General features: G+C 51.6%; 1 protein-coding gene across 1 annotated transcript; it reads left to right on the forward strand.

Annotated features, from left to right (window-relative positions):
* The first annotated feature begins 170 nt into the window (after positions 1 to 170).
* Positions 171 to 12,781, forward strand: LOC104639454 (G-protein coupled receptor 83). Its single transcript, XM_075762962.1, has 7 exons — positions 171 to 413; positions 3,409 to 3,491; positions 3,592 to 4,276; positions 5,076 to 5,201; positions 6,511 to 6,644; positions 10,736 to 11,348; positions 12,350 to 12,781. Exons 3-6 carry the CDS (start codon positions 3,893 to 3,895, stop codon positions 11,328 to 11,330), a joined length of 1,239 nt encoding a protein of 412 aa, XP_075619077.1. The 5' UTR covers positions 171 to 413; positions 3,409 to 3,491; positions 3,592 to 3,892; the 3' UTR covers positions 11,331 to 11,348; positions 12,350 to 12,781.
* The last annotated feature ends 13,556 nt before the right edge of the window (positions 12,782 to 26,337 follow it).

Raw genomic sequence — 26,337 nt, forward strand, 5'->3', positions numbered from 1 at the left:
CCCGCGGCGCCACGCGAGGGGAAGGCACGGCGCCTGTGGGCGGCTGCGGCGCGCCCTGCGCGGGAGCGTCTCCCCCACGCGTGTTCCGCGGGGCGGGGACCGTGACGGCCGCGCCCCTCCCGGCACTGCCCCGAGGAAGCCGCCGGCGGCAGCGGGGTCGGGGGGTCGGGGGGGGGGCGGAGCGTCGCCCGCGAGCGGGACTCGGCGCCGCGCGTGGGGGGTCCGCGGGCGCGCCCGGGGCTTTTTTTATGAATGGAGTAGTGACGCCCTCCCCGAGCCCCGCCCCCGGCCTGGCGGCTCCGCCCCCCGGCTGCACGTGCGGCGCGGGGAGACGCGGGGCCGCCGCGGCCGCGGCCGGTTCGGTAACGGCAGCCGGGGGAGCGGGGCTGCCCCCGGGATCGCGGAGGGGTGAGGTAAGCGGTGAGCGGCTGTCTCCTGGGGTGGCGTTGGGAAGCTGCGTGTGACTTGGGCTGCAACGTGTATTCTGGTGTGTAAAGATTCATTCGGCTCAGGGAGAGAAACGTTGGTTTGCGTTCAGAATTCAAATCGCCTGGCAGGCTGTTGTCAGAAAGATGTCTTTACGTTGAGGATAACGTTTCTGCGTGGGGAAGAAATTATCGCTGAAGCAGCCAGGAGCATTCAGCCAGCCCGTTTGGACCAGATGCTAGAAGAAGAGCTAGGAAAAGTTGTGCTGCGGTAGGCCGTTCCTCTCTGGTCCTTCAGATCATATCAAGTTATAAAAAATGAAAGCTAAACTCCCTTATTGCATGAAACCACAGTATTTCAACTCATCAGGATAACCTGCATCTAACCACACCCTTCCTCAGAACAGGAGAGCCCTCTCTGCTGCACCTGTGGTCTTGTCCAAGGCAGCAGCCAGTGCCGAGACCATCAATGGTTACTGAAAGTCATGTTTTACTGGATACAGAGAGATCTGAGGAGAAATTCCATGTTAGAAAATCAGGTTACAGCGCCATCACCTTAAGCTCTTCCATTCTCCTTGGGCTCCCCAGGGAAGCAGTCACGGGGCCAAGCCTGCCAGAGTTCAAGGAGCATCTGGAGGCTGCTCTTAGTCACATGGTTTAGTGTTAGGTAGTCCTGTGAGGAGCAGGGAGTTGGACTCGATGACTCTTATGTGTCCCTTCCCACTCGAGATATTCTATGGTTTGTTCCCAGTGCCTTCTCTGGAAAGAACAAGGTTCAGCTGTGCAGTGGGTCAGGTCAGGAAACCGATCCAGCTGCAAACACGATTTAATTTTCAGATGGATCAGCTTTTGGATTTGATCGTACAGGGACACGGACATAGGTGCAAGAGAAATGGCTATATGTAGTGAGGAAGAAGAGATGTCCCATTCATCATCCACGTTTAAGGCCATGGTTACCTGATGACTGAGCTACTCAAGAGTGCATTTCTCCTTGAGAAATGGGCTTCTCAATCACATGGGCACTTGGGAAAACTTGTTTGGCTTTTTTAAATTGAATAATCTGTACAAGGTTTCTTCTTGCCATCCACCAGTCTGAAGCGTACGGGCTGCAGATCTGTTTTGGCCTATGTGTTATAGCAGTTTCTTGAAACTTGGCCTCATCTCATGGCAGCAAAGACAAGTTTCCACATGAGAGCCTGATGTAAATTGATGCAGGGAAGGCAATAGGTGGTTTCATCTGTCACATCCTCTCTCCAGCTCTGTGATGGCATTTCAGTGTAGCATGAATATCCCAGCTGTGCTTACTCAAAGATCAAAGTGGTTCAGCTGGAGCTGACTAAAATCCTCTTTCTTTGTTACACGTGTGCTGCATTACCCTTACAGCTCCACGCAGCTCCCTCTTGCTGCCCGCCGGGAGCTGCCGTGCACCAGAAAGAACGACAACCTCAGTATATACCACAGCGGACAATAAAGAGGTGTGGAGTCCTGCGTGCCTTACCCAGGCGTGGGATAAACCTCGCAGGTCTCTCAAGGCCCTTGGTGCCGGTCTGCTCTCCCACCCAGAAGCCCAGCGGGATGTAGTTCTGGATTCTCTCATTACCTGTGTAAGCATTAAGTCCTTTCGGACTCATGCCAAGCTCTGTCCCAGAGATGCTTCACGGCAGTGAGTCCCATCTTTTTCACATAAGGTGAATGTTCCCTTTCCCTGGTTGCAGCTCTGCTCCCAGTTTCACGGCAGCTCCTCAGGTTCATGTCTTGTGAGAGGGTCACACTGGGACCCGGTCTAGGGCTGGGCCTGATGCTTCCAACACCGTTGGCGTTGGGAGAACAACAAGGAGCTGAATTGCCCGCTGCATTACAGCCACTTTGCTGTAGCAGCATCCGCGAGGGTTTGCCATGCTCTCTGTCCTACCCAGCCTGCTTTCACTCATAAATTTCCCCAGGAAACAGCCATTGCCCGTTTTCAAGGTTTGTTCTTCTCTCTGTCTCCTGGGTGACTCCTCCCCCCTTCCACCCCACCAAGTTGCTTTAACATCCCCTTGCTTTTGAGAGGCAATCTCTCGTAGGTCCTCCAGTATTCCCGACACTCCCCAGAATAAGGAGACAAGCCAAAGCAGACTGTATTATGGGAATGCATGCATACAAACACACACACACACACTCCGTTCCCTGCACCTTATTTCTGTAAGAAGTTGTCGGTCTCTGCTTCTTGCTTGGTGGGGTTTGCAGCCGAGGCCACCGGCGTGACTGAGCGGTGAGTTGGTTTGGGGTCTGCTGGATGTCTGCTTCAGGCCACCCCCCGCCACGCAGCGAGCTGGCTGCCCTGGGTAGCCTGCTGGTCTGCTGTGTGGGAAGGTATCAGGGAGCCTTTTAGAGCTCTGAAAGCTCTGCTTATTAACTCCTCGCACCATGTGAGGTCCATTGATTTGTGCAAACAGCCACGGGGCTTGACGGGAATGGCATGTACCAAACAAACCAGCCACCCTCTCAGACAACCCGACACAGCTTCTAAACGACTTTCTCCTCCCGTATGTAGCATATGTGTAAAGACTGGTGTGCATAGTTAATAGGTTCCACCTAACATCAATAGATCAAGGCAATCTAAAAAAATGTATTTAGAAATATCTCAAAAGGGTATCAGTAAGGGTGAGGAAGCAGAGATTGCTGTTTCTAGGGAATGGTTTTTGTGTATCTAGCGTTATGTGTCATTTTTTTGTATATGGTGTAAGGGACTTCTCTGGGAGCTGCATGCCTCTTCACTGCTAAATCTTGCCTTTTGCAGGAAAGACCATTTTTCTCACTGAAACTGAAACACTTGAAGCAGAATTTAGTTGTCGTTTGGAGGAGAAAATATGAGATAGACTAAGGTCAACTTCTGAAGTGATTTCTGTGTTCTGAATCACTTTAGGATAATTGCTGGGGTTAGATGCAGGCAGAAGCTACCTGTGCTTTTAAAAACGTCTCTGCCTTTACATTTCAACAGAAAAGAACCAGGTATTTTGAAGTAGAGGATGAAAGCACCAACAGCGCAGCCTTCTGTGGAACCTGGAGGAAAAATGGGCTCAGGTGAGAACAAAGAAGAAAAAGCTGACGTGAGATTAAAACAACTTCAAACCCCACCTGATTCTTACATCTGCTACATGTAATGACTAGTTCTTCTTTCCAGGCCGCCTGTGGAACTATTGCTCTTCTTGATATACGAAGGGCTTGAGAGCATGCAGTCCCAAAGCAGCCCCTTTCCAACGTGCCTGTTGGAACTTCTCCCCGATGCCACCTCTGCCCCGAGGAACCCATCGCACCTCAGAGACTCCTTCCAGCTTTGTCTTTTAAGGTTTTATTAATGGCAGCTGCATCTTCACCAGCTTCCTAGAGAACCAAGAAGTTGAAGCTGATGGATCACTTGCTGTGACAGCTGGAGCTGTGACCCCAGCAGCCTCAAGCTGAGTGAAGACTCAGGTTAATCCACCATGCCTCGCTTGCTGCTTCAGTCGTACAGGTCACAGATGATGGGGTTTCTTGAGGAGTTTGACCGTTACTCTTCCTTGGCCAAACTCATGTCAATCTACCAAGCAACCAACAGGACAACCTTCAACTGGACAGACAGCCGCATTGTTGAGTGGGAGAAATTTGCTGAGCTGGCTAAATACGAGCCGGAATCCCAAAAACCAACAGTGAAAGCTCTCCTAATCGTGGCCTACTCCATCATTATTATCATGTCTCTCTTTGGGAACATGCTGGTGTGCCACGTGGTGCTGAAGAACAAGAGGATGCACTCGGCCACCAGCCTTTTCATCGTCAACCTGGCAGTGTCTGACATTATGATCACGCTGCTCAACACGCCTTTCACCCTGGTAAGTGGCCCGCCATGCTGTCCCTTCAGCCAGGAGGGAGTCTCTCACCAGAATGCTCTCCCTGGTGGTCACACCCTCTCTATGCATGCTCTGCTAGGACTGAGGCGCGAACCCAACACAATCAACTCTAATAGAGAACTCTGCCAGGCAAGTAAAACACTGTTCAGCAACCTGTGGGCTCACTTTGCTCCATTAGACTCTGTCTCTCCTAAAAGACCCTAAAGTCTCTCCAAGTATGCCACCAAACCACAGCAAGAGCTTGCTGGGGAATGCAGAATAAGCGCCTGGATGAACACGTCCTTTTAATGTGCGCACAGGGGAGCACTAGAGAGCCACACTCAAAACTTAGTGGGTCAAAACAACCCGAATGCCAGTCATACTTGGGTGGCTGGAAGAAAGTAGTCGAGCTTTTCAGAGCTGCCAGTTGGGTGAAGCCTTCAGTGAAAGTCCTCCAGACCTGAAGGGGGGTTTACGTGACCAAAACTCAGTCTACTTTTTCCAAATATAGTTATTAGTATAATCGGAAGGTTATTACTGCTGTTCACAAATGGTCTTTATACAAATAGGCCCGGAGGGCTGTGACAGCACCACTCACTTAATCTGTGGGGTTTGAATTTATAAACCCTTGTGTAAAGGTGTTTCAGAATCCAGCGTAGCTGGTCTTTCTTTGGGTTTCAGGTGGAGCAGCCCAGCCAGCCAGCCAAAACCCGTGCGCCAGCTCAGGTGCAGTCCAAAGGGTTTCCCCGTGGATTTGTTTTCAGGACGTTGGCTGGCTGATGACCTGTTGTTTTCCCCTCAGGTTCGGTTTGTGAACAGCACGTGGATCTTTGGAAAGGCCATGTGCCACGTCAGCCGCTTCGTGCAGTACTGCTCCCTCCACGTCTCCACGTTGACCCTGACGGCCATCGCCCTGGACAGGCACCAGGTAAAATGTCACCCGTCGCTGCTCCCTGCAAGGCTCTTCCCAAGCCCCTGCCAGTCTCGGTCGAGCCACGGGTTCAGGAAGGCTGAATCTTGGGCATTAAACCCATATCCAGTGAGAAGGCTCTAGAGCTAAATTCAAGGACACCCCTGGTGTGCCAGGGGTAGGAAGGCTTGATCGACTTCTGTAGGCTCCCAGGTACAGGGCAGGAGGGAAAACACCGAAACACAACACAGGACACATTCAAACTTTCAGTGGCAAAGGGTGAGCACACCTTTTTCAATAGTTTGAAAAGAGCCAGGTCCAACCTGGCTCCTAAGCTTGGCCGGACGAGTTGATTCAAGAGGCTTTGTTTTACGGGGGGGGCAGAGCCGCTGCTGAGTGCAAAGTGTTAGCTCAGCTGTACAGGGAACTTTTCCAAGCTTTTTAGTTTACTGCCCAAACCCCATAGAACACCAGTCTGTAGCATCCTGAGCTTAAATTCTGATTTAGTTGTCTGTTCGTGTTTTTGCTCTTCTTTTCCCATTGGGCATTTGCTGCATCATCAAGCAGGACAGTTGGAGTAAAGGGAAATTCTGAGACTAAAAGTCCCGTGGTATAACTATGGGACTAATGCTGAACCAGTGTAAAGGGGAGCAGCAGAGGGGGAAATCTCTGTTGGGAATACTGGGAGGACACTTCAGAGCTGTGGGAAGACCTCACCCACCATGTGCCCGCAGCCAGGCTGCGTCAGCTGCCCGCCGTGATAGACGCTCGCTGCGTTACCAGTACAGGAAGGCGAGGGCAGCCCAGGCCATGCGCTCATCTCTAGCAATCACTCTCGTTTCCTATCAGCCAAATAGTATCTTCCAGACTCTCAGACTTTATAAGCTCTTTACCTATTCATCTAACAAAGAAAAATTCATAAAAGGGAAGTTATTGCCTCAAAAGAGAGGAGGAGGGCTCAGTTTCGTAGGTTCAACTAGAACAGGAGACGTTTCTTGATGTGATTCATATAGAATAAACAAACATACCCACAAGTGAAGAGACTTGTGTAGATATTTTTTTTTTTCTTTTCCCTACCTAATGTAGCCCACAATTTAAGGAAAATGATCCTCACAGAACAATACAGAGGAAAAAGTTTATTTGAAAGCACTTCCGAGCAGACTGAAAAGTTCAAGGCTTCCCATTTTCCTGGTCACTCTAATAAGCAGGACGTTCTCCTAATCACGGCAGTCATTTTCTTCAAAGCATTAGATCCTCTGCTGCGTGCATCGGTGGAGGGACTTTGCTTTCCCATGAAATAAGAGTCACGGCGAAGTCTGTGTTGCAGGTCATCCTGAACCCGCTGAAGCAGAGGATGTCACTAACAAAAGGAGTGCTGAGCATCTCTGTTATCTGGCTGATGGCAACCTGTTTCTCCCTACCCCATGCCATCTATCAAAAGCTTTTCCAGTATAACTACAGGTGAGTTGTTTCCCCTTCCAAGCGAGCGTGGAGAGGCGCGATAGCCCGCTGCGGCGGTGGCTCTCAGTGGCGAGAGCTGCTGGAGGGGCTCCCGGGCTTGGGGAAGGACGTGGTGGAATCGGTGGGAATTTGCGCGTGGATGAAATCTCACTTTGCGCAGCAGAAGCTTGGCCCGGCTCGCTGCAGGGCACGCGCGTCCTCGGGACCTGGGTTTGCTTTCGCCGTCACCCAAACGCCTGGACAAGGGAGGGTGAGTCTCACCCCGCACCCTCGTGCTGGTGGCAGGCTCCAGGCGCAGTCGGGTGCCGGCGCAGCCTGGGGTCGGTGAGACAAACCTTCTCCAGCGTCACGGTACGGTCAGGCCGTAAAATTAAAACTCGTGGTGTAAACATCTGGTACTGAGATTAGCAAGACTGTACAGAAAGAACAGGGAGGAGAGGACTGCCTTTGTGAGTCAGCAGGGTCGTGAACCCGTCTCCAAGACCTCATACGCTGATTCACGCACTTTAGCTTCCTTGCGTTTCATCCATCTGGATTTATGAAACAGGACCAGCCTGCCTTAAAGCGTGAGGCTACATAGATGAGAAAAGCAAGAGAGAAACCTTCACCTCTTCCTCTGCAGTGACGGGCTGGTGAGAGGAACAGAGGCACAAAGTCACCTCGCCCAGCAGGGAAGGGAGATCTTTGCTTGGCCCAACAGAGCAGCAGAAGTTACTGAAAGGAGGACTGCTGAAGTATCAGAAGAAAGTGAAGGTTCTAGTCTAGAGTGGGATAAAAAGAAAAAAAAAAAAAGAAAAGCTTATCTTCCTCCTGCTTCCAGCCGGTCTAGTGATTGCATTCGTTGCTGCAAAATCCCCCTCTCTACCAGGGAGAAATAATCAGAAGTTCTGGTTTGCCCCCGCAGCCTTTTGTTCCTCCGTGGTACCCAACCTGTTCTGGTCCTCTCGTCCCCACCAGCCTGTGGCATTGCTGTGACTCCTCCTGGCTAGAAAACAGCTCATAATACTACAGAAACTGGCGTTTATTGTGGCGGCGTGTCGCACTGCTGGTGCCTGCATTTCACAGGAATGCCAGGCGCGAGGCCGAGGGATAACCTTATGGTGAGCAGTATTTTCAACCTGAGAGTGGCGTCCCGGGGAGCAGGGTGAGGAGGCGGCGGCAGGCAGCGGGACAGATTTCTATCATAGGTATTGACCTTCTGTACAAAGGGCAAATGTCTGTCTTCCCACAGCGCAGCCACTTCCCTCCCGTCAGCATGGCAGGGAGAGTGCTTGGCTGCCTGCACAGGCTTTTTATTGCTGTTTGTATACGAGAGGTTACACAGAATGGGAGTGTAATCTGGCGCTTCGCGGCTCTTCCTTGCTTGTGCTTGTGATTGAGTTGACTGAGAAATACCTCTCTGGGGGATATAATATCTTCAACTGCTCGGACTTTGTAAACAAAGTGCTGGGTTACTCCTGTACTCGTGTTGCTTTGCAGCTGTGGTCAGGGTATTACTGAACAAATTGCTTATGAATGAACAAACGCCGCTATCTGTTTCGCAGCACCTGTCTCTGTTCATCCTGTAGCACGGCCAGAGGAAACCTAGCCTCGCATCGGCACGAGGCGGCTCAGCGATATAAGGACTTCCAGGACGTGCTATTCTCATCCCTGCTTTCCATTGAATAAAAATCGCAGTGGTAATATTGCTCGTAATAGCTCCTGCACAGCCGGGGGCTCCTGAGAAGTCCCACCAGGGAGCTGTTGGGGTTCTGGGGACGGGAGAACGTGGACTCCACCGGCATCAAACCTCTCTGGCTGCAGGGCATAGCAGCCCACGGTCACAGCAGAATTTACCGAAATACAGCGTCCTGACTGGTTTCGCTCTCGACCAGCCTCTTTGCTGCAATAAGGGTGAGCCTCTGCTGCAGCTCCGCACCCTCCTTTAGAGGGGCAGAGGCAAGGGGGGCAGCGAGGGCAGCAGCTGGTGGTTTGGTTACCTGCGGGCTCGCTCTGCTGCCCGCTCCGTTCAAATGTGTTTCTAGGCTCCACAAGCCCCGAAGCATCACCCTCCCCAGCCTTCAGCTGCGCTCCAGCACCAACGGCCGCAGCCCTGACACCGTCCCAAGCTCAAGGCGCTCCCCAAACGGCCGATTCCCGGGGGGCGGTGAGGGATGACCGCCCCACTCCCGCCCCATCACTTCTGCTCTTTCGCTGCAGCTTTGCCCTTTGGCCGCGGTGGGTCTGACCCCGTGCTCTGGTGTCACCTTGGGCACTGTGCTTCCTTCCCCTGCCAGATCTCCGGTTACTTTGGCAGGCAGGCAGGCAGAGCTGCGTGCAGGCAGGGCTGCCTTCACCCGTGCCAGCAGCAAGATGGATCCTGGGGAGGAAAAGGTTGGGAGCGTGGTTCAGAAAGGATGATTTTCCCTTCTCCATCGGTTCTCCTCTCGAGCAGCGTCTCCAGGTTCCTCCACGGCCAAGCTCTGCTCCCAGCCCGTTGTCATCCCTCCGGCAGCCGGCCCTGCTCGCAGCCATCCCTTTTCAGGCAATCTTCTATTTGTGGCACAAGGGCCAGCTCCAGAGGTTGAAAACAGGATATTAGAGATATTAATCAATACTGCAACAAATAATGCAGTCTGATAGGGACTAACGTCTGTGCTGAATAGAAGTGAGCAGAGTACAAGGGTTGAAGAGAGAAGGGCAAAATGGAATAAGAGAAAGAAAAAGAGAGGAAAAAAAGGAAAGACAAGGAGAAAACATCCACCAGAAATAAATATGCGAGTGGTCCTTTTTCCTAATGTATCATCATTTCCAGTCACTGCAGGATGCGGAGGGGACGCGTGGTGCTCTGTGGAGGGTGCTGGGCTGCGTCAGCTGAGAGCTGCTGCCAGCCAGAAGACGCGATCCATTGGGTTGAACAGGACGGATTGCTGAAGTGCGGTTAAAATAAGCTGTCGCATATAGTTAAACTCAGTTCTTTTGTTAGTTAACCATTAGAAGTTAAACTGTCAGGCTCAAGTTAAACTTCAGTTAAGCGACCAGGTTTTCCTATCATCATTTTTTAAGATGTAGCAATAAGGTTTTAAGAGCTGGACTCCTGAAAAGCTGATGGAGACGAGGTGGTTGGTAGGGGAGGAAGGAGCGCTGTCCGTGCAGGTGGGGTGGTGCCTGCGAGGCTTTCGCACAGCCCCCAGCAGCCCCTTCCGCTTCCATCCGTAAGGGCTTTGACTCCCGGCCGGTGGAGCGGTTTTCTGCTCTGGCCGAGGGGGTCCTGTACCTGCTCGGGGGCACAGACAGGCGGGTGTACCCGTGCAGGGCATGGGCTGCAGATCCGTCGTGGCAAAGACGAGTCAGAACTCTTGCGAGTGGTGACCCAAGCGCGGGCTGTGACTCTGCCGTGTCCCGGGATGATCAGGTCAGTTGTGCGCGGCCAGACAACAGTTTGCGCAGCCCACGTGCAAGAGGAGTAACGCATCCCGGGGTGGGCACGTTCAGGGAAACCTGGGCATGATGTGTCCTTTTCCCAGGTGCATAGGAATTGCCTATGAGACTGGGGAAAAGCGGGCGTTAGGTGGGCCTCACCCACTGCCCTCTTTCCTCCTGCCCTGGGTTTTTGGGGAGGAGGAGACCAGCACTGCCGTGTCTCCGTGCCCACGCACACGGGGCAGATGCAGCCAGGTCAGTGCTTCTTCCACGGTAGCCCCTTTTGCAAGAATGGGCCATGGGGGGTGACTTCTGCCCTGTGAGGGGGACACCAGGGACTCATTCAATTAAAATCAACTGCAGCTTCTAAGAGGAAACTTCAGTTTGTCTAAGAATTTCTTTCATCAGACAACACGACCATTTAAGGGGAGAGCAGATAACGGTAACAGTAGCCAGGCGTATCCTCGGTGAGACGGACACGGAGAACGTCATGAGAAGACTATCTGGGAAACAGAGGTTTGACTAAGCTTTGTTTTGCTGAGCTGACAGGGTCCCTCCTCTGTCCATAGTACAGATCTGAGGAGGTGGTTGTGGGTGGTGTGGAAGCCCCACTGTGGTTTGACAAATTAGCAGCATCCACGTGCACAGCAGCGGCCACGTGCTATATATGTATTTCTTTGTTTTTCAAGGGAAGCCACTGTCCGGAGTTTGTGCCTCCCCGACTTCCCTGAGCCCGCAGAGCTGGTCTGGAAGTATCTGGACCTGTCTACCTTTCTCCTTCTTTACCTCCTGCCTCTGCTAATCATCACTGTCACCTACACACGCCTGGCCAAGAAGCTGTGGCTCCGCAACGCCATCGGAGACGTCACCACGCAGCAGTATATCACCCACCACAAGAACAAGAAGAAGAGCATCAAGATGCTGATGCTGGTGGTGGTGGTCTTTGCTGTCTGCTGGTTCCCTCTCAACTGCTACGTGGTTCTCATCTCCAGCCTCGGCATCAAGACGAAGAACTCCCTCTATTTCGCCCTGCACTGGTTCGCCATGAGCAGCACCTGCTACAACCCTTTCATCTACTGCTGGCTGAACGAGAGCTTCCGCTCGGAGCTCAAGTCCCTGCTCTGCGTGTGCCAGAAGGTGCCTCAGGCTCAGGACAACGTGCTGCCGCCCGTGGTCACGTCCTGCCGCGAGGCGTGGGTGGAGCAGGCCAGGTGCAGGAAGGGACCTGCCTCGCAAACCATTTGCTCCACCGTAAACATCCAGACGGCCGACACAGACCTGTGAGCCGAAGGGCTGAGGTGAGTTCGGTGGACATCAACAAGCATCCCCCCATTTCTCCTCAGGAGCCCGTGTTGCCACTCTGGGGTGTTACTGCTCACTTTTGACTCGCATCCCAGTAGCACCCCCTTTACTCGGTGCAGGGGGAGCAGAGCCTCTCAAGCCCCGTCCCTGTGCGCCCACAGCTGCAGCTGGTCCAAGGAGCAGGTAGTCGTGCAGGGGACATGGAGGTCCGCAGACGGGGTGATTTGCTGTCGGGGTTTCCCATCTGATTACTAGCAGAGGGAGTGGGAGCCAGGTTTCTGTCGCTGCTCGTGCTGTCCCAAGTCACCGGCCTGTCTCAGAGCTCGTAACACGTGCCGCGACATGGGGGCTTTGCAGAGCGACAGGAACGGACCCATTCTGACATGTGTTTGAAAAAAGCACTTGGACATCCAGGTTGACTCCGTCCACATGGAGTTTCACCAGATAATTTATGCCAAAGCCTCCCAGCAGAGGTGAGGGTCAGCCCATAGCAGTTTCCCCTTCAGATGGTGTGCTCCCCCCGCAGAGCCAGCAGCTGAACCAGCCCGGGCGAGAGGGGAGCAGGAATGCACGCTGGGCATCGCGGCAGCAGCCTCGGGCGGACAAATTTAGTCCGTTGAGAATTTCTTTTTGGTTTTATTATAAATATATTAATTCAGGAAATAAACCTACACTGGCACTAAACAAAAGGCCACAAAATATTTTATCAGGGCTGCAGCATTCACTGACTGAGGAACGAAACCCTTCTGCATAATTGCTAATTGCTGTAAAAGAGTTTCATTTAAACAACGGAATTGACTTGGACTAAAAGAGGGAGGGTTTTGTTTACAGTCCTGGGAAAAATACAGTTTAATTTAGCTACACTTGGGAGGCAGGTGAAAAAAAGGATACAGAGCAAAGGGAAGATTTAGTACACGAGAGAGAGAAAAAAAGAAAAAGACACGGAAAAGAGACGTTAAAGGCAGAAAGAAACCAGAATTGCTATGTGATTTTGCAAGCAGTGTGGAGCAGTGGCTGGGCACTGGGGAGCAGGAACTGAAGGACCTCCTGGCCTGGCCAGCAATGGCCCTTTCTCCATCACAGACCCCTCTTAAACATTGCACCAAGACCGGAGAGGCCAGACGTCTCCTCTCAGCTCCCTTGGTTGAGCTTGAGCATGGGACTTGTCTTACTTGGAGAAGCCAGACAAAAGACGAGTAGATACTTATTACTCACTTATCCATCCAGACTTTGGGCTGAGTCGTCGTAAGTTGTTTGCAGGAATAAAGCCGTGTGTGTTTTGAGCCCCGAGCGTTCCCGGGTAATGCTCCAGAACTTGGTGCTGGCGACCGGCACGTGCTGCAGTGGTGACGGAGGGGCTCTGGGATGGACTGCCGGAGTGGTTCCTCCTGGTCCTCAGGCCTGCACACATAGGGAAACACTGTACTCGTAGCTGCTTTGGATAAAAATAGCTCCACCGAACACCAGTGCGCTTGGAACTGATGATGGCAGAAGCCGAGCTCTGCTGGGGAGCGCAGAGGGGCAGCAGACGGGCTGCAGCTCCCCGACGGGCACGGCAGGACCCACCACCCCTGAACGTCAGCGGGCTCGTGCTGGCCGTGGTCAGGGCAAGGTCAAGTCCATGGAGGAAGGCAGCATCGAGAGACAGCCTTTCCCTGGAAAACATCCCACTTAATCCCCTCCTGGGACAGATAGCCACACACTGAGGGAAAAGTCCCAAGCTACTCCAAGAGCGGCAGCACCTCTGAGCAGCTGCGGGTAGTCGGAGTTCGTGGGCACAATCCAGTGGGAGCCGGTGGAGCGGCGAGAGTCTTGGGGTCCCCTCACCCCGGCCACCTCACCTATTCCAATAACCCAGGTGGTGGTTTTCAGTAGTTTAAAGGCAGGCAGGGCTGCTCAGGGTCAGGGATGCTCCTGGTCTACCCTGGCGATAGCCTGGGCTGAGCTTCCTCCCGGGGAGGAGGTGGGGGGGGACCGGGTCACTGGTGGGGGCAAGGACGTGTTCCCACCACCCTTCTGGGGGAGGATGAGCGAGACTGAAGAAGGGAAGCTAAAGATTGACGTTCCCCCCACCCCATTTGCACAGTGAGAAGGAACAGGAGAGAAAGGAGGGGATGTCCTTGCTTGCCGGCCAGTTGACCCCACTTGGCTACAAGCCCATACCTCCGGTGTACATGGCAACATCTGCACGAGAAGAGAGCCGAGCATCATGAGCAGCAGGAGAAATGGATGAATACACGATCACTTGGAAACTAACAATTAATTGATTGTGGGAATTTAAGGCAGCCTGCCGCCGGGTGCAGGCACTGCCCTCTCTCTGTGTAGAGCAGGGTGCGTTTTCAATTGAAACAATCAATCACATGAGTTTTTAAAAATGTTAAAAGCATCTCTAATTAATGAGTGTCACCTCATCTAATTATTCAGAGAAGCTGCCATTTGCCTTTTTTACTGTTCCTCACCCCTCATCAACTGTTAGTGAATGCCCCTTCTAACTACCATGCATTCCACTCTATTAAAATGTTATTTCTGCCCTGTGGAAAGGGTGGATATCTGTACGGAGTTTTTGGTTTCCTCTACAGAAGTGTAGCAGCCTGTTTCCACTCAAATATCTTCATAAGTTTAAGAAGCTTTTTCCCAAATACTGCAAAACCCAGCATCCTTCACCCTTTGATTGCTGTAGCACAAGTTTTTAGCACCAGCTGAGGATGTAAATGAGACGCAGTTATAATGTACAGTGGACAGGCTTCTCCCAGACACTGGGATGTTTCCTCTGAGAGTGGAAACGTGAGTGATGGCCAAGTAATAAGTAAAAAAAACCAAAACTACCCATCTCTCTAGTGCCGTGGCAGTAGTGCTAAGTGAACTGTGATAGCAGCATCCATCAGTTAACAAGGCAGACGTGGAGCTTGGCTAGCTGTGATTCATGGGCTTATTTGCTGTTCACAGTTATTCAGCTAATTCAGATAGATGCACATGGACAACACCACTGGTGTCACCTGAAAACCATGCAGAGTTTAACAAAACCACTCACCTAACGTTGCATCCTGGACAAACGCATTCCTTATTTGTTATTTTATTGCCTCAGAGAGACTTTCCCAGGGCTCTTTTTGAATAACACCCGCAAAGCAAGCATTTCACAAAGAAACAACAGAAGATGGAAAAGCTCTCTGTAACCACTCGAGGGGCTGTGTGTGACCCCCACACCCAAGTGGCAGCACTTGCACGGACTGCCAGCCCCGTGCACAGCATGTTTTCTCAGTGTGCCTTGATGCACTGTGCACACAAAACCCACACGGTTTCTAAGATATTCCTTTCTATGCTTTCTTTCAATGTACATATTGTATCTTGGGTTTCTATGAAATAACCATAGCAACAACACTAATGCTGATATCTTCCATGAGCAATACCAAGCTATAGCTCTCGCTGTGATTCAGAAATGAAATCTACCTCGCTGTTGGCAAATTCTGGGGTATGAGCCAAGCTGGGGATTAAATACCATCCCCAGGGCTTTTTTACAGTGCAGGATGGATAGATAGAAATTTTCGGTAGTTTCTTGAGATCTATGTCCAAGAATACTGGTACAGACTGGCTGCTGGTTTGCTCAGAAACAACCAAATTTCTGGGACATAGCAAGCAAAGCTTGGGGTCACACCTGGCCATCGTCCCTTTGATAAGAGCTGTTCTGGGAGCCCCTGTCACGCCTAATGGCTATTGGTGAAGTGAAAGTCTCTTTGAAGTCCCTTAACCTTGTGTTGAGTCCATCTTTAATAATTCTTAGGTTGGGTTTGTTCCCCCCCCCCCCCTTTCTTTCTTTAAATGGCTGCATAATCTTTTTCTGGAGCAATCAAAGACATCATGCCAAAGAAGTGGGTCTCTCCATACTGCCTGGATCTTCTGCTAATCTATGTAGTTAGCCATCTCTTGCTGTGAAAAATAACCTAGCTGGTTTTCCTTGGATCTGTCAATCGTAGCATCTCTTCATTGCTGAATTTTTCTCCCCTAAATGGGCATGATGTAAGAGCTGACTATATTGCATCTTCGTAATGGTTTAGGTATCTAGACTGGTAATTATCAATGCCTGAATGAGATTCAAATCCTCACATGCTCTGCCCAGTGCCTCAAGGCTCTTGTATCACTCGAGGATGTCCTAACACAGCAGCACTCTCTCAGTAGCGTTCAGGCAAACGATAGGATGCACAACATTAAAAAAAAAAAAAAGCTAAACTGATCTCTGTTGTTGATTTGGGCAAGGCTCAGTGACTGAGGGGCAAGAGACTGCATCTCTGCTGAACTGCAGGTGCAAGGCTTGCTGCAGCAGTCAGAGGGCTTACCTAGCCAAGGTCTGGAAAAGAGAATCTAAGAGATTCTGCTTTTGCTGAAACAGGTCAAGGTCTGAGCCAACTCAGCAGGTAAATAGATGCTTAAACACTCATTAATTTGTCTTCAGACATGCCACTTGCCCATGGGAATGGCTTCCTGAGTGGTGCTGGAGGAAGCCCTGTGTGCAAGATCAATAGGACCAAGGGAGAGCTTCCAAGAACAGGACCACCGCTTCCCGCTGGGTGTTTTCCTGCCCATTCCCAGGGGGCTGCGCTCGCAGGCTGCTGCGGGTTTTGTTCACAGAGACCTGCCCTGGCCGGGGCAGCCCGCAGTGACATGCGGGCAGCAGACGCAGCACTGTTTGCTCCCTGCAGCCCGACGGTGGGGCAGCCTCGAGGCTGTAGGGCTGAACGGGAGCGTGGGGTGGGAGAAGAGTCCCCCGGGAAGCCCGTGCTGTCGGGAGAGCCCTCGTCCTGCTCATGCCCTGCAGACCGAGTCGCCCTGCACCTTTGGCGGCTGCGGTGCTGCTGTCCTCGGCAGGCAGGTGACTTGAACCTGTCCCTGGCCGGCACAGCCCCAGGAGGTAAGACCCCGAGGGCGAATTTGGAGGGTGGATTGTTAAAACTCTTGAGTTACCAGAAGGCTACTCCGGAGAAACTATTTGAGCACACACAAATCAGTATGCAACGATTCAACAGAGACATGTCGGAGTGATTAACAACCCAGATTTATTAAGGTTAGCTCATGCCAAATGCATCTAACTGCCTTCAGCATAGTTGCTGATGAAGACGATAACAGAGAACACAGTGCAGGGGATACCTGAATTCCAGAGACAAATCCCCTTATATAGCCCCATCACATAATGAACAAAGAAACCACAAAATGCCAACTAGATTAACAAAAAGCAAGCAGAAAAAACCCACAATGAGTCAGAAAATTAGCTCAGGAAGGAGAAACAGAATACAATTATCATCAGTTAGCTCTTCAAGTGGAAAACAGAACCAAGGGGCTGTCCAAAGCATGCTGAAGGAATAAATGGACATGTCCTCAGTGAAATCCAGATCAAGCCCTGGGAAGCAGGGATATAGCTGGGTCAGCATCAGAGTCCGTCCTCGTGCACTGAGATATAGCTCAGCATGTTGGGTCACTCCCAGACCAGGGGAAGAAGAGGAGGAAGAAGCCCGACCCTTGCCCAGGAGGCTGGGATGCAAAGGGCACACCCAAATTCACACTTGGAAGCTAATGAGCAGACACCCTCTGCCATGGGCAGCAGAGGAGAGTCTCTCCCTCAAGTCAGGGCAGATGGCTCTACCCTCTCACCGACTGAGGAGCGAACATGCCTGCTTCCCTCGAGCGATCGCCTCCTGCGCTGCGGTAGGGAGAAAAATGCTTCTGATCCCCCCAGACTTTGGATGAAGCCCAAGCAGGAATACTGACAGGGTGGGGGCAGGTTTATCACGCCAAGCACAGCGCTGCAGTCAGCTCTCACTTTGAAGATTCAAGGCTTTTCACAAAGCTGCCCTGCCCCACCAGTGCTCGGCAGTAATCCCTACCCAAAGTCCAGCATATAGTCCTAAACGGCTCCCCCCGAGCTTGACGTCCAAGCGCTCCCAGTGCACACACCTTTCCGACCATGACCGTGCACCCAGCTCATCCCGGCGAGCTTTCTGTGCCGAGCAGGTACGGCAGAGGCAACCTCATTGCCAAGACGCGTTGGCGATGCCGTGTTTTGGGTGTCTATGTTGGAACAGGACCGAAGTCATTTGGGGTTGCTGGCTGATGGTACGAGGCAGCAGCGCAGGAGCAGATTGCCAAACGCTGCTGCAGCTCAGGCGAGCGCCTGAGCGATGCTCGGACTTGTGCTGGAGCAGGCAGGTAATGGTTAGGAGGCAGCGAGCTGCCGCGGCCGGAGGAGCGAGGTCTGCAGGCGTCTGTGCCTGGTGCGCTGCGCTGAAGCAAACCCTTCCTTAGCAGGGTACTGGAAGTCTCCCCAGACGCCAAAGCAAAAGCACTTCTTGCCCCGCTCCCTCCCCCCAGTATTTTTTCCTTTACCCCAGTAATAAGGGTTGAGTTCAGGCAGTTGCCCTGGTAATGCAGTTTTCTCCCACGAGCCCATACTGGCTAATAACGCCTTGTTCAGTAATGCTAAATCGCATCAGAACACTGCAATGAGCTGTCAATGAAGAGCAGCTGTCACCTATCAGAGGTGAGAGGGGAAAAAAATAGTAAGGAAAAAAAAACTAACAATGGGCTGAATCCTGTGGAAACCATGTGTCCGATTTTACAACACAATAGTCTGTCACTTGAGGAGCCTTTTCCATGACAGGCCTCATAAAAATCTCCTTGGCAGATAAGAACAAATTGCTTTATAAAATCGGATTGATGGACCATCTAATTTGTCTGCTGGAGACAAAAACAATCGCTTTATGGAACACCATCAGGGACGATCATAGGGATTGTCCCCATTAATGGAATTTCTGCCTATTGCCGTGCAATTAATGCTGCTTCAGAGCATGAAGGTTTATATCCTCTCCAAGCATCAGCTCGATCTAACATACCCGCATGCGTTCATTGTACACGTAAGTATCTAACACACACCGTGTCCTGGCAGGCTGTTGAACCTTGGTGGTCTCTTGCCCCAAGGATTTCCCCTCCGCAAGGGTCTCCAGTTGGTGTTTGTAGCTGAAAGTAGCACGGTGAGGTTCAAAATGGCGTTTTTCACTGTTTCGTGGCATTCTACCAGAACTGCAGCGTATTCCTCAACCAGGTCTGCAGAAGTAATTTCTATTTATTTCAACCCCACACTTGTAGCCAACTTGAGTCCTGTAATCAGTGTGATTCTGGGGCAGCCAGACTTTGGGTGTCATCAGGAGACAGTTTATGGTGCACAATAAAAATGATGGCAGTCAAGTTTTGGAGCAACAGCTTTTGTTCCTTTTTGTGAGACAGAGGTGGTGCTGCATCTTGTCTGAGGCAATTTCAAACAGGAATTAAGTGACCAATTAATCAATGGCCTAACCCTTTTTCTTCTTTTTTCTCCTTCCACTGCTCATTTTGATCTTTTCCTGGTGATACATGTCAAACAAGGCAGAAATCATAATTATAAGGAGTCCCTGGGTCACCCAAAACTTCCGTGATGGATTTACCACGAAGTTCAGTTAATGAGGTGTCGCAATAGACTGGAGGACTCTGGGCTATTTTGGACAGTCTTGTTTCCTCCTGAACTGCAATACATTGCTCGGGCCTTTCACATTAAGGTTAATAAACCAAATCCTTCCTAAAGACTGAAAAGGGACCTAGTTTCAGTTTTTACCATTACAGTATTTCTAGGATTCCCTTCACAGTGCATTGTCTTCCCTGAATCTGTCTCTACAGGCCAGTTATTTAACAGACTACCTTCATTTTCTACCCCATTCTTGAATTAAATGCACCAGTGGCTCTTGCTTACAAGCAGTGAATAACGCCGACAGTTCCCTGCGTGGAGATGGCTCCAAATAAATACTTTAACGCAGTATCCCCTCTTTATGTTCACATTTCTATTCCCCCCCTTTGTTAAATTTGAAGGTTAATTTTAAGAAACCTAAAGCTAAAGCTGACTTGAACATAAGGTTACCCTGTGTTCTATTTAAAATAATTGTATTAAATTACATTTCCTTGCCTTCTATTTATTGGAATGCAAGTATTCTGTTGTCCTTCACAGCTCGCAGGGCATAATGTAGAAATATATTCATCCTCCAGGTGAACTGTAATGATTAACATTACTAAAAAAGACCATGAATATTTAGCAATATATTCAGGCGTCTCAGTTGTTATAAATGAGAACAGGTTGAAAATGAACCTTAAGCTTGTTTGATCCCCAGCACTCAAATGCTGCGGGCACCATCGTGGTCCTCCTTCCAGCAGTCTCCAGGATGAGCAACTTCTAATGACTCACTGGTGCCCTTGTGAAATACTTCTGGTGAGATTGTATCTTTAAACTGTACATTGCAAATAAAAAGTTTAGTGCCTTTTCTGGTTAGCTCTGAGGGCATCAGTTCTAATTTGAGGGCAGATTTTTATCATCTCATTTACAATGTGATTCGTGGTGTGGATGGAGAAATGGAGGGACAGAATAAAAAAAGAGGAAAAAGTCACTCTGAGGGTTAGTGACAAACCCGGCTTGGGTGTGCAAGTCTTTCCAGCGGCAATTCCTACACTCGTTCCCCCAGCTCCGTCCGCACCCCGCGGCCGAGCATCCCTCTGACCCCTCTGGGTGCTGAGGGGCCGGTCAGAGCCCTGCGCCCAGCCTGAGCCCCCCGACCGCCCGGAGGTCAGTCTTCTGCCGTTAATGCGATTGCACAGGGGGCCAGGCAGAAGCAATGGGTTCCTGGGGGTTTGGCCAGGGAATTAGCAGCTAACAGACACTCATTTTAGTCCTTGGTGCAACCCTGCAACGCCACCCTTGCATTTTACAGCAGCAGGGTTGCTAAACCCTGCAAGTGACAGTAAAGGGCGGCTGGTGGCCTCAGGCAAAGGACCAGCTGTGCTTTGTGCTCTTCTTTTCCTCCGAATGCAAATACTATAAAATCCAGCTGGCTCACCTGTTCTTGCCACATGCAAGGTTATTTATCACTGCATCCTCCAGGTCTTACCTGCGGATGACAGAAGAGCTTGCTCAAGAAGAGAACAGACGCTTCAGCTCTGGAACAGGCTTTAAAGGAAGATTCTCTCCCTTTCCCTGGGGTGATTTTGTTCATCGCGCTCCCGCCCCGCTGCCGGTGCGCAGAGCCCGGCTCAGCCAGCTGTGGCACAGCTGTCCCCGTGGGAGCCCTTTGCCCAGGGCATGCCTTCGGGAGCAGCACCACGTCGCAGGTGTGCCCAGCGGCAGTCTGGTCCTCAGCACAGCTGACCACTTGCAGACTGGTATAAAAAGGGTCCGTAAAAAGGGAGGACATCAGCATCATCAGCTTGGCTAACATCCCTTTGTATAGATGCTTACAACAGCACAGAAAGCACAAATATCATGTAGTTTTCCATTATTTTTATCCTCCATTTTCTTGGAGAAACTAAAGCTCTTTTAGAAACTCTAAGAGTTCTGTTTTACAAGCTTTTATCTGTTTGCTCCTTTCAGCACTTACCATGGCTAGCCATAGTGTTTGCTAAGTGAAGAACACTGATCGTATTTTCATTATCTCAGAAAATTGGCATAGCAGCAAATTAATAGAATAGGAAATAAAACGCAGGCTGCGGAAAAGCAAGGGCACTAGGAGGATGAAAGGCAGAGGGAAGGGATGCTTTATACTGCGGTGTCATTCGCAGGAGTGCATTGTGCCGGCAGCTGGACCCAAACGGAGACCTGTTCATCCACGCAGGCAGCGGAGGAGCCCGGCTGGTTTCGCCAGAGGCAAAGGTAGCGCTGGCGGTGGTTTGTTCACCGTCTCCTTGCTGGCCCCTGCACGGTGAGTCCACATTTGGCACCAAGCGTGTGGAAGCTCACATGGCCACACCAGTTAATGGCAGTCTCGTTCCGGCTTGTAAAAGATGCTGAGATGTTCTTGGAGCTCCTCTCCATGGGGAGAGAGAGGGGGGATGTGGACACAGAGTCTCATACCAGCAGGAACGGAGCGGGAAGGGGAACGCCTGCAAACGTTGCTGCAGGTTGCGTGCTCGTTGGCACGGGCTGCGGGTACCTCCGGGGAATCACCCGCCGGGAGGGTCAGAGCCTGCGTCTGCCTTGGCCTGCAGGCGAAAGCAACGGGTTCAGGGAAGTTACGCTGGGTTTTACCAAAACATCATGTTCCAAAACATTCTAAAACTTGGCTGTAAAGAACACGGCAGTTGGAGAATCAAACAGTAAAAAGGTGGGAAATTAAAGCTTCCCATGAAAATTGACGTTCTTGTGCCTGTGCGTTACGCTGTAGGTTCTGCCATTTTCAGCTAAATGCCAGATGCACTTCATGAAATCTTCTGTGTGCATGTGTGTATGAAACCTGGTTTCCACTAACCTCATGCCTGGGAAAAGCTTAATTCTTTCATCTGGAGTCTTCCAGCAAAAACATAATTAGTCTGAGGCAGGCCGAGTGTGGTAAAACTCCGCGGTGGTTACTTACGCAAGGCGAAGTCAACGGCCGTGAAGAGCGGAGCTCTTTGCTGGACAGCGGTGCTCGTGCCACCTTGCACCCAGCTCTGCCGGCAGCGATGGCGTGCAACGGCCGAGCGACAGCGTGCACCTCAAGCGCTCACAGCTCTCCCGGAGACGCCGCCTGCTTCCTCACCCCGCAGCCCCCCAGCACCTCGAGCTTTGCCCCCCAGCACCTCGAGCTTTGCCCCCCAGCTTGCCTCTCCCGCCTCCCTCGGCCTCTCCTCCTGGCTCCGCTCGGCCGGGCTGTCGCTGCTGTCCCCCTGTGCTGCTCTCGGCTTGTGCCAGACCGGTGTCAGCCGGAGCGGCCGAGCCTGAATCGATTTACCGATTCTTTCTGAAGCCAAGCTGCCAAATTTTTTGGTTTGCCTTTGCCTTTCCCCCGGTCATTGCAAAGGAAGGAAAGACTGAAGGTGAAGGGGGGAGGAACGGCAATATTTCCCTGTTTGTTGGTTTAAGCATTGCTAATATATTCTCTGCTCCCCCTCCCTGCACGAAGTGAAGGATATGAGCCTTTCCTCCAGTATGTTTCATACATATTTATATATATTTTATATATACACTCGTAGACGCACATACACACCCCCCGTGGATGCCAACCTCCGTTTCAAACACCTTTCTGAGGCGCGTGTGCCAGAGAGCAGGAGCACATCTTCGTCGGCGCCCGGGGTAAGGGGTGCGCGCTTTGGGAGGACCCTCTCGGACACGACCAGGGTGAGACCTCAGTGATGCCAGGAGAGCAGCTCACAACCCGCCCTGCTCCCGGTCCTGCGGCCCCCGCCGAGCAGCATCGCGGGGACTGACCCCCCCGGTTCGGCGTCGTGTCTGACTCGTCTGGCCGGGACGAACGCCCCGAGGCACCGCGTGCTGGTTGCTCCTACTTGTTTTAAACTAAATGTAGGAGGTAAGAAATTATGAAAATTGGCCCTATTGTTATTGTATTTGATTAGAGTATTTATTTGTAATTCAATAATTTCTTAAAACCAGCTCAGAGGAAGATGTGAGGGGGAGTTTAAGGGGTATTGAATGGGTTGCAAAAACACTTTATTCTTTTGCTAAAACTCTGCTCCCCAATGCAGCTGCATTCGAATCCAAAATCATTATCCAGTCTATTGGCTGCCGTTGACATAATAATAATAGGCTGGCCAGTCTCAGAAAGCCTCATTTACCACCAGGACCCAGGGAAGGAATACAGGAATTTCACTGGGATAATAATGGATTTTTGACAGATAGTAATAATTGTTGGCATCAATCTGTCCCTGAAGACAAAGAGTGTTTGTTTTTCATCAGCAAGGCTTTATGATTAGAGCTGCAATGTTTTCCCTTAAAAATGAACTTCTGCTGCTGCCAAAAAAAGGAATCAGGCTCCCATTTTTAATCTTTTTTTTTTTTTTTTTTTGGTAGTGGTTGTTGTTTCTCTCAGTTTGGTTCCAGTTGAGAGGTTTTGCTCTCATTAATGTCCCCCTAATCCTCTAAACACTACGCCCAGATCCCCAGCCCTCCATCCGCACAGCCGGAGCGGGGGTGGTCTCCTCCTTCAAGTTTGGAGGGAATCTAATGGCAGAGACAGTCCCCGGCCCGGGGGGGGGGAGTTTGGCTGCCCAGCAAAGCCGTGGGGTGATATTTGCACTTACCGGGTGGGAGATGCAAAGCGGCTGGAGATGCTGGCATCCCCAACGCGCACACCGCGAAGCTTTTACCTGTTTTTTGAGGGCTGTGTCCAGAGAGTCTCTGAATCAGCCCACGGGTTTGAAAGGTGACTTTGGAAGGTAGAAGAAAAATAAATTTCTGTCTTCTGGCAAACACATTCAATAATTCAATAACGTGCTGTAAAATGTGGGTTTTCATTCAATGGTAATTGCCCTCGTGTCCTGCAGAGAAGCAGTAATATGAGAACCAGGCACACAGGGGAAAGCCTGCGGAAAACACAAAATGGGGAAATCAGAGAGCAAACAATAAAAAAAATCATCTGCGGAGAAGGAAAGAAACTTAGGACTGGAAATTCAGTTCTCTGTAATGGATTTAAGTCTTCATTTTTAGTAACTGAAATTTAACTAACTGTCCTCTAGCTCCCTAAGCAGAGGAGACAGGCGCACACGGAAAATGGTGCAGAGCAGATTTAAGAGGTTCAGTGCCACAATTACTCTGTCAAGGAGGGCACGGAGGTGTGCGGCTGAGCGAGATGAGCCCAGCGGGAGAAGTGGCTTATTATGGCACTAAGTGCGACCGGTGAGTAATTCCCACCGAGGAGCAGCAGCAGAGCACAAGGGAGCTGATCATCACCCGGGCCTGTCCTTCCTGACATGAAAACGAGCTGAAATTTAATTGCCGGCTTTCTCCTTGAGTTCATCCCTGTGAACCCCCTCCTCTCCCTGCCATCGTTCCCTGGGGTTTCTGCTCTTTCCTGCTCGTGATGGACGTGCACGAGGAAGGTGGAAAGCGGGGCCGGACCCTCCACCGCGGGCGGTCGCTGCATCGCCGCGTCCATCCCTCACCTAAGAGCCGCTGCAGCAGCTCGCCACCGCCGCTGGGCTTGGGGACACGGGGGGTGCTCGGAGCACGGCCCTGGCTCTGCTCCCCCCCGACCGGGGACAACCTCGCACGCTGGGGCACCGGGCTGACAGCAGGGACCAGCCAGCGTGGAGAGAGCCAGCAGCACTTCCTTCCCCTCTTCCCCTTCTCCTCGGCTGTCCCACCCTCGGTCCGAGGACACCCTCTTGCAGGTGTTCGAAGGAAACCTTTGGAGGAACATAGTTTCCTTACTGGTGAGCCTCCAAGTCCGGGTGCGGTTTGGTGCCTGGCTGCCTATGCAAATTCTGCCAAATTATTCATGCCAGGTAAGTTGATGTTAATAACTTGGCTTAAGTTACCTTCGGCTGACACAAAAATTTGATGGGACGGCGTTCCACCCACCTGTGGAAAGGTTCTTCTAACTGCCACACAGTGGGATCCAATCAGGCATCTGTGTGCACTAACGAAGCGGCTGTGCCCGGTTAAACCTCTGCAGAGCTGAGCTGCACAGGGCTCACCTCCGCTCGCTGCCGGCGGGGCTTCTGCCTCCCCCATCTGTGGTGGCTCACTTTTCTCCAGACCCTCTTGGTCTGTGTTTAAACACTAGAGCTTTCTATAGGGTAGGCAAGAGAGCGACGTGCAGAAGCAGGAAAGCTGCGTTTGAGCACTCTTCATCATCGCTGCCGTCTGCTCGCTCCACCCCAGCTTTGCAGTTTGGCCAAACTCCCCTGAGGAGCACGTGCTTCCCTTTGCTGAGCCCTTTCTACAGAGAAAAGCGCAGCCTTTTTCTGGTCGTGCGGTCCTTTTTCCTGCCCTCTCCTCGCTGTCAGTACAGGGTTTTGGTCTGTATTTTCATGCAGCGTTGTTTTTAGTGCAGACCATTTCAGACCAAAGATGGACAAGCAACCACAGGGTTTCAGGAAAAAGGTCTTACTGTAAAAGCGCTTGCTCTGTGCCTCCAGAACCTGCACAGGAGAGGAACCTTAGAAAGCTCATCTGACTTAACTGTCGCTGTTAACACAGAGCTCGTGAATTAGCCTGGCTCTTGCTGTAGGCTGCCAAGCAGGATCCCTCCTGGAGCATTTCGTTAGTGGGAACATCTCCTTCAGCCTGGCCAGACCTCTCCATCAGCTCGCCTTTGCCACTCAGTGCTCCCCGGGCAGAAGGACGTGCCCTCAGACGGGGGTCCCCTGCCAGAAGGATGCAAAGACCCCACTTGACTTGCAGTAACACCTCAGCAGCTCTTAGGTAAAGTCTGCTCGGGGTTCACCTGTCACACAAGGCCACGGAGTCACTGCTCTCTACCTCTGCAGTTACCTCGTGAAGGGACGTGAGCAGCGTATCTCAACACCCCACGCATCTCAGCCAAGTTCTTTAAAGCAAAAACCCACCAGTCAGGAATATTTGGCTTGGCAGGGTGACTGGCTGCAAGCTGTGGCTGCTGTGAAAGGCAGGGCGCAAGTCAGCATTCCTGCTCCAGAGACCAGCTCAGGAGAACGCCCGGTGCACGTGCCTCATGCGGCCCAAATGGCATTTACTGGCACCCTCCTCTGGAACCAGAGCCTTGTCGAGCAGCCGGCCCATGTGCTTTGAATGCTTTTGTAGCAGCTTTGCATCCCTGCTAGAGATGTTCTTCCTGGAGGCAGCTGAGGTGAGGACCGTGTGTAGCCCAGCGGACCCTGACACGCTGCCAGCCTCTCTGCAAATCGTGGCTGATGAGGTGCCAGGAACTGGAGAGGTTGGAGTCAGCCTTGTTCTGACCACCTAGGAGCTGGTTTCCAACCCCACGCTTGCGTGGAGTATCTACGTTCCTCCTGTCAGCTCTGGTCCACAGACGTCTACCTCTTATCACAGCATTGAGACCAAGAATCCCAAGTACTTTGAGGGGAACGTGGTTTATCACTGCTCCTTGTGCATCAGCCAAAAATGAGGCGAGACCAGACAACACAAACGCTCTGAGGCAGGGAGCAGAGCGGGGTGTAAACCTCTTGTTCACGGGGAGCTCCTGATTTGGGTGTAAGCATCTGCTTTGCATAGGAG

This window comes from Balearica regulorum, chromosome 11 (assembly GCF_011004875.1).
Source record: "Balearica regulorum gibbericeps isolate bBalReg1 chromosome 11, bBalReg1.pri, whole genome shotgun sequence".
NCBI lineage: Eukaryota > Metazoa > Chordata > Aves > Gruiformes > Gruidae > Balearica > Balearica regulorum.

Bases quoted from the DNA above. Each gene is read 5' to 3' on its own strand.
- LOC104639454 (XM_075762962.1), top strand. From the start codon at position 3,893: ATGCCTCGCTTGCTGCTTCAGTCGTACAGGTCACAGATGATGGGGTTT. The intron at 5,202-6,510 runs GTAAAATGTCAC...TCTGTGTTGCAG, and splicing joins TCGCCCTGGACAGGCACCAG to GTCATCCTGAACCCGCTGAA. The intron at 6,645-10,735 runs GTGAGTTGTTTC...TTGTTTTTCAAG, and splicing joins CTTTTCCAGTATAACTACAG to GGAAGCCACTGTCCGGAGTT.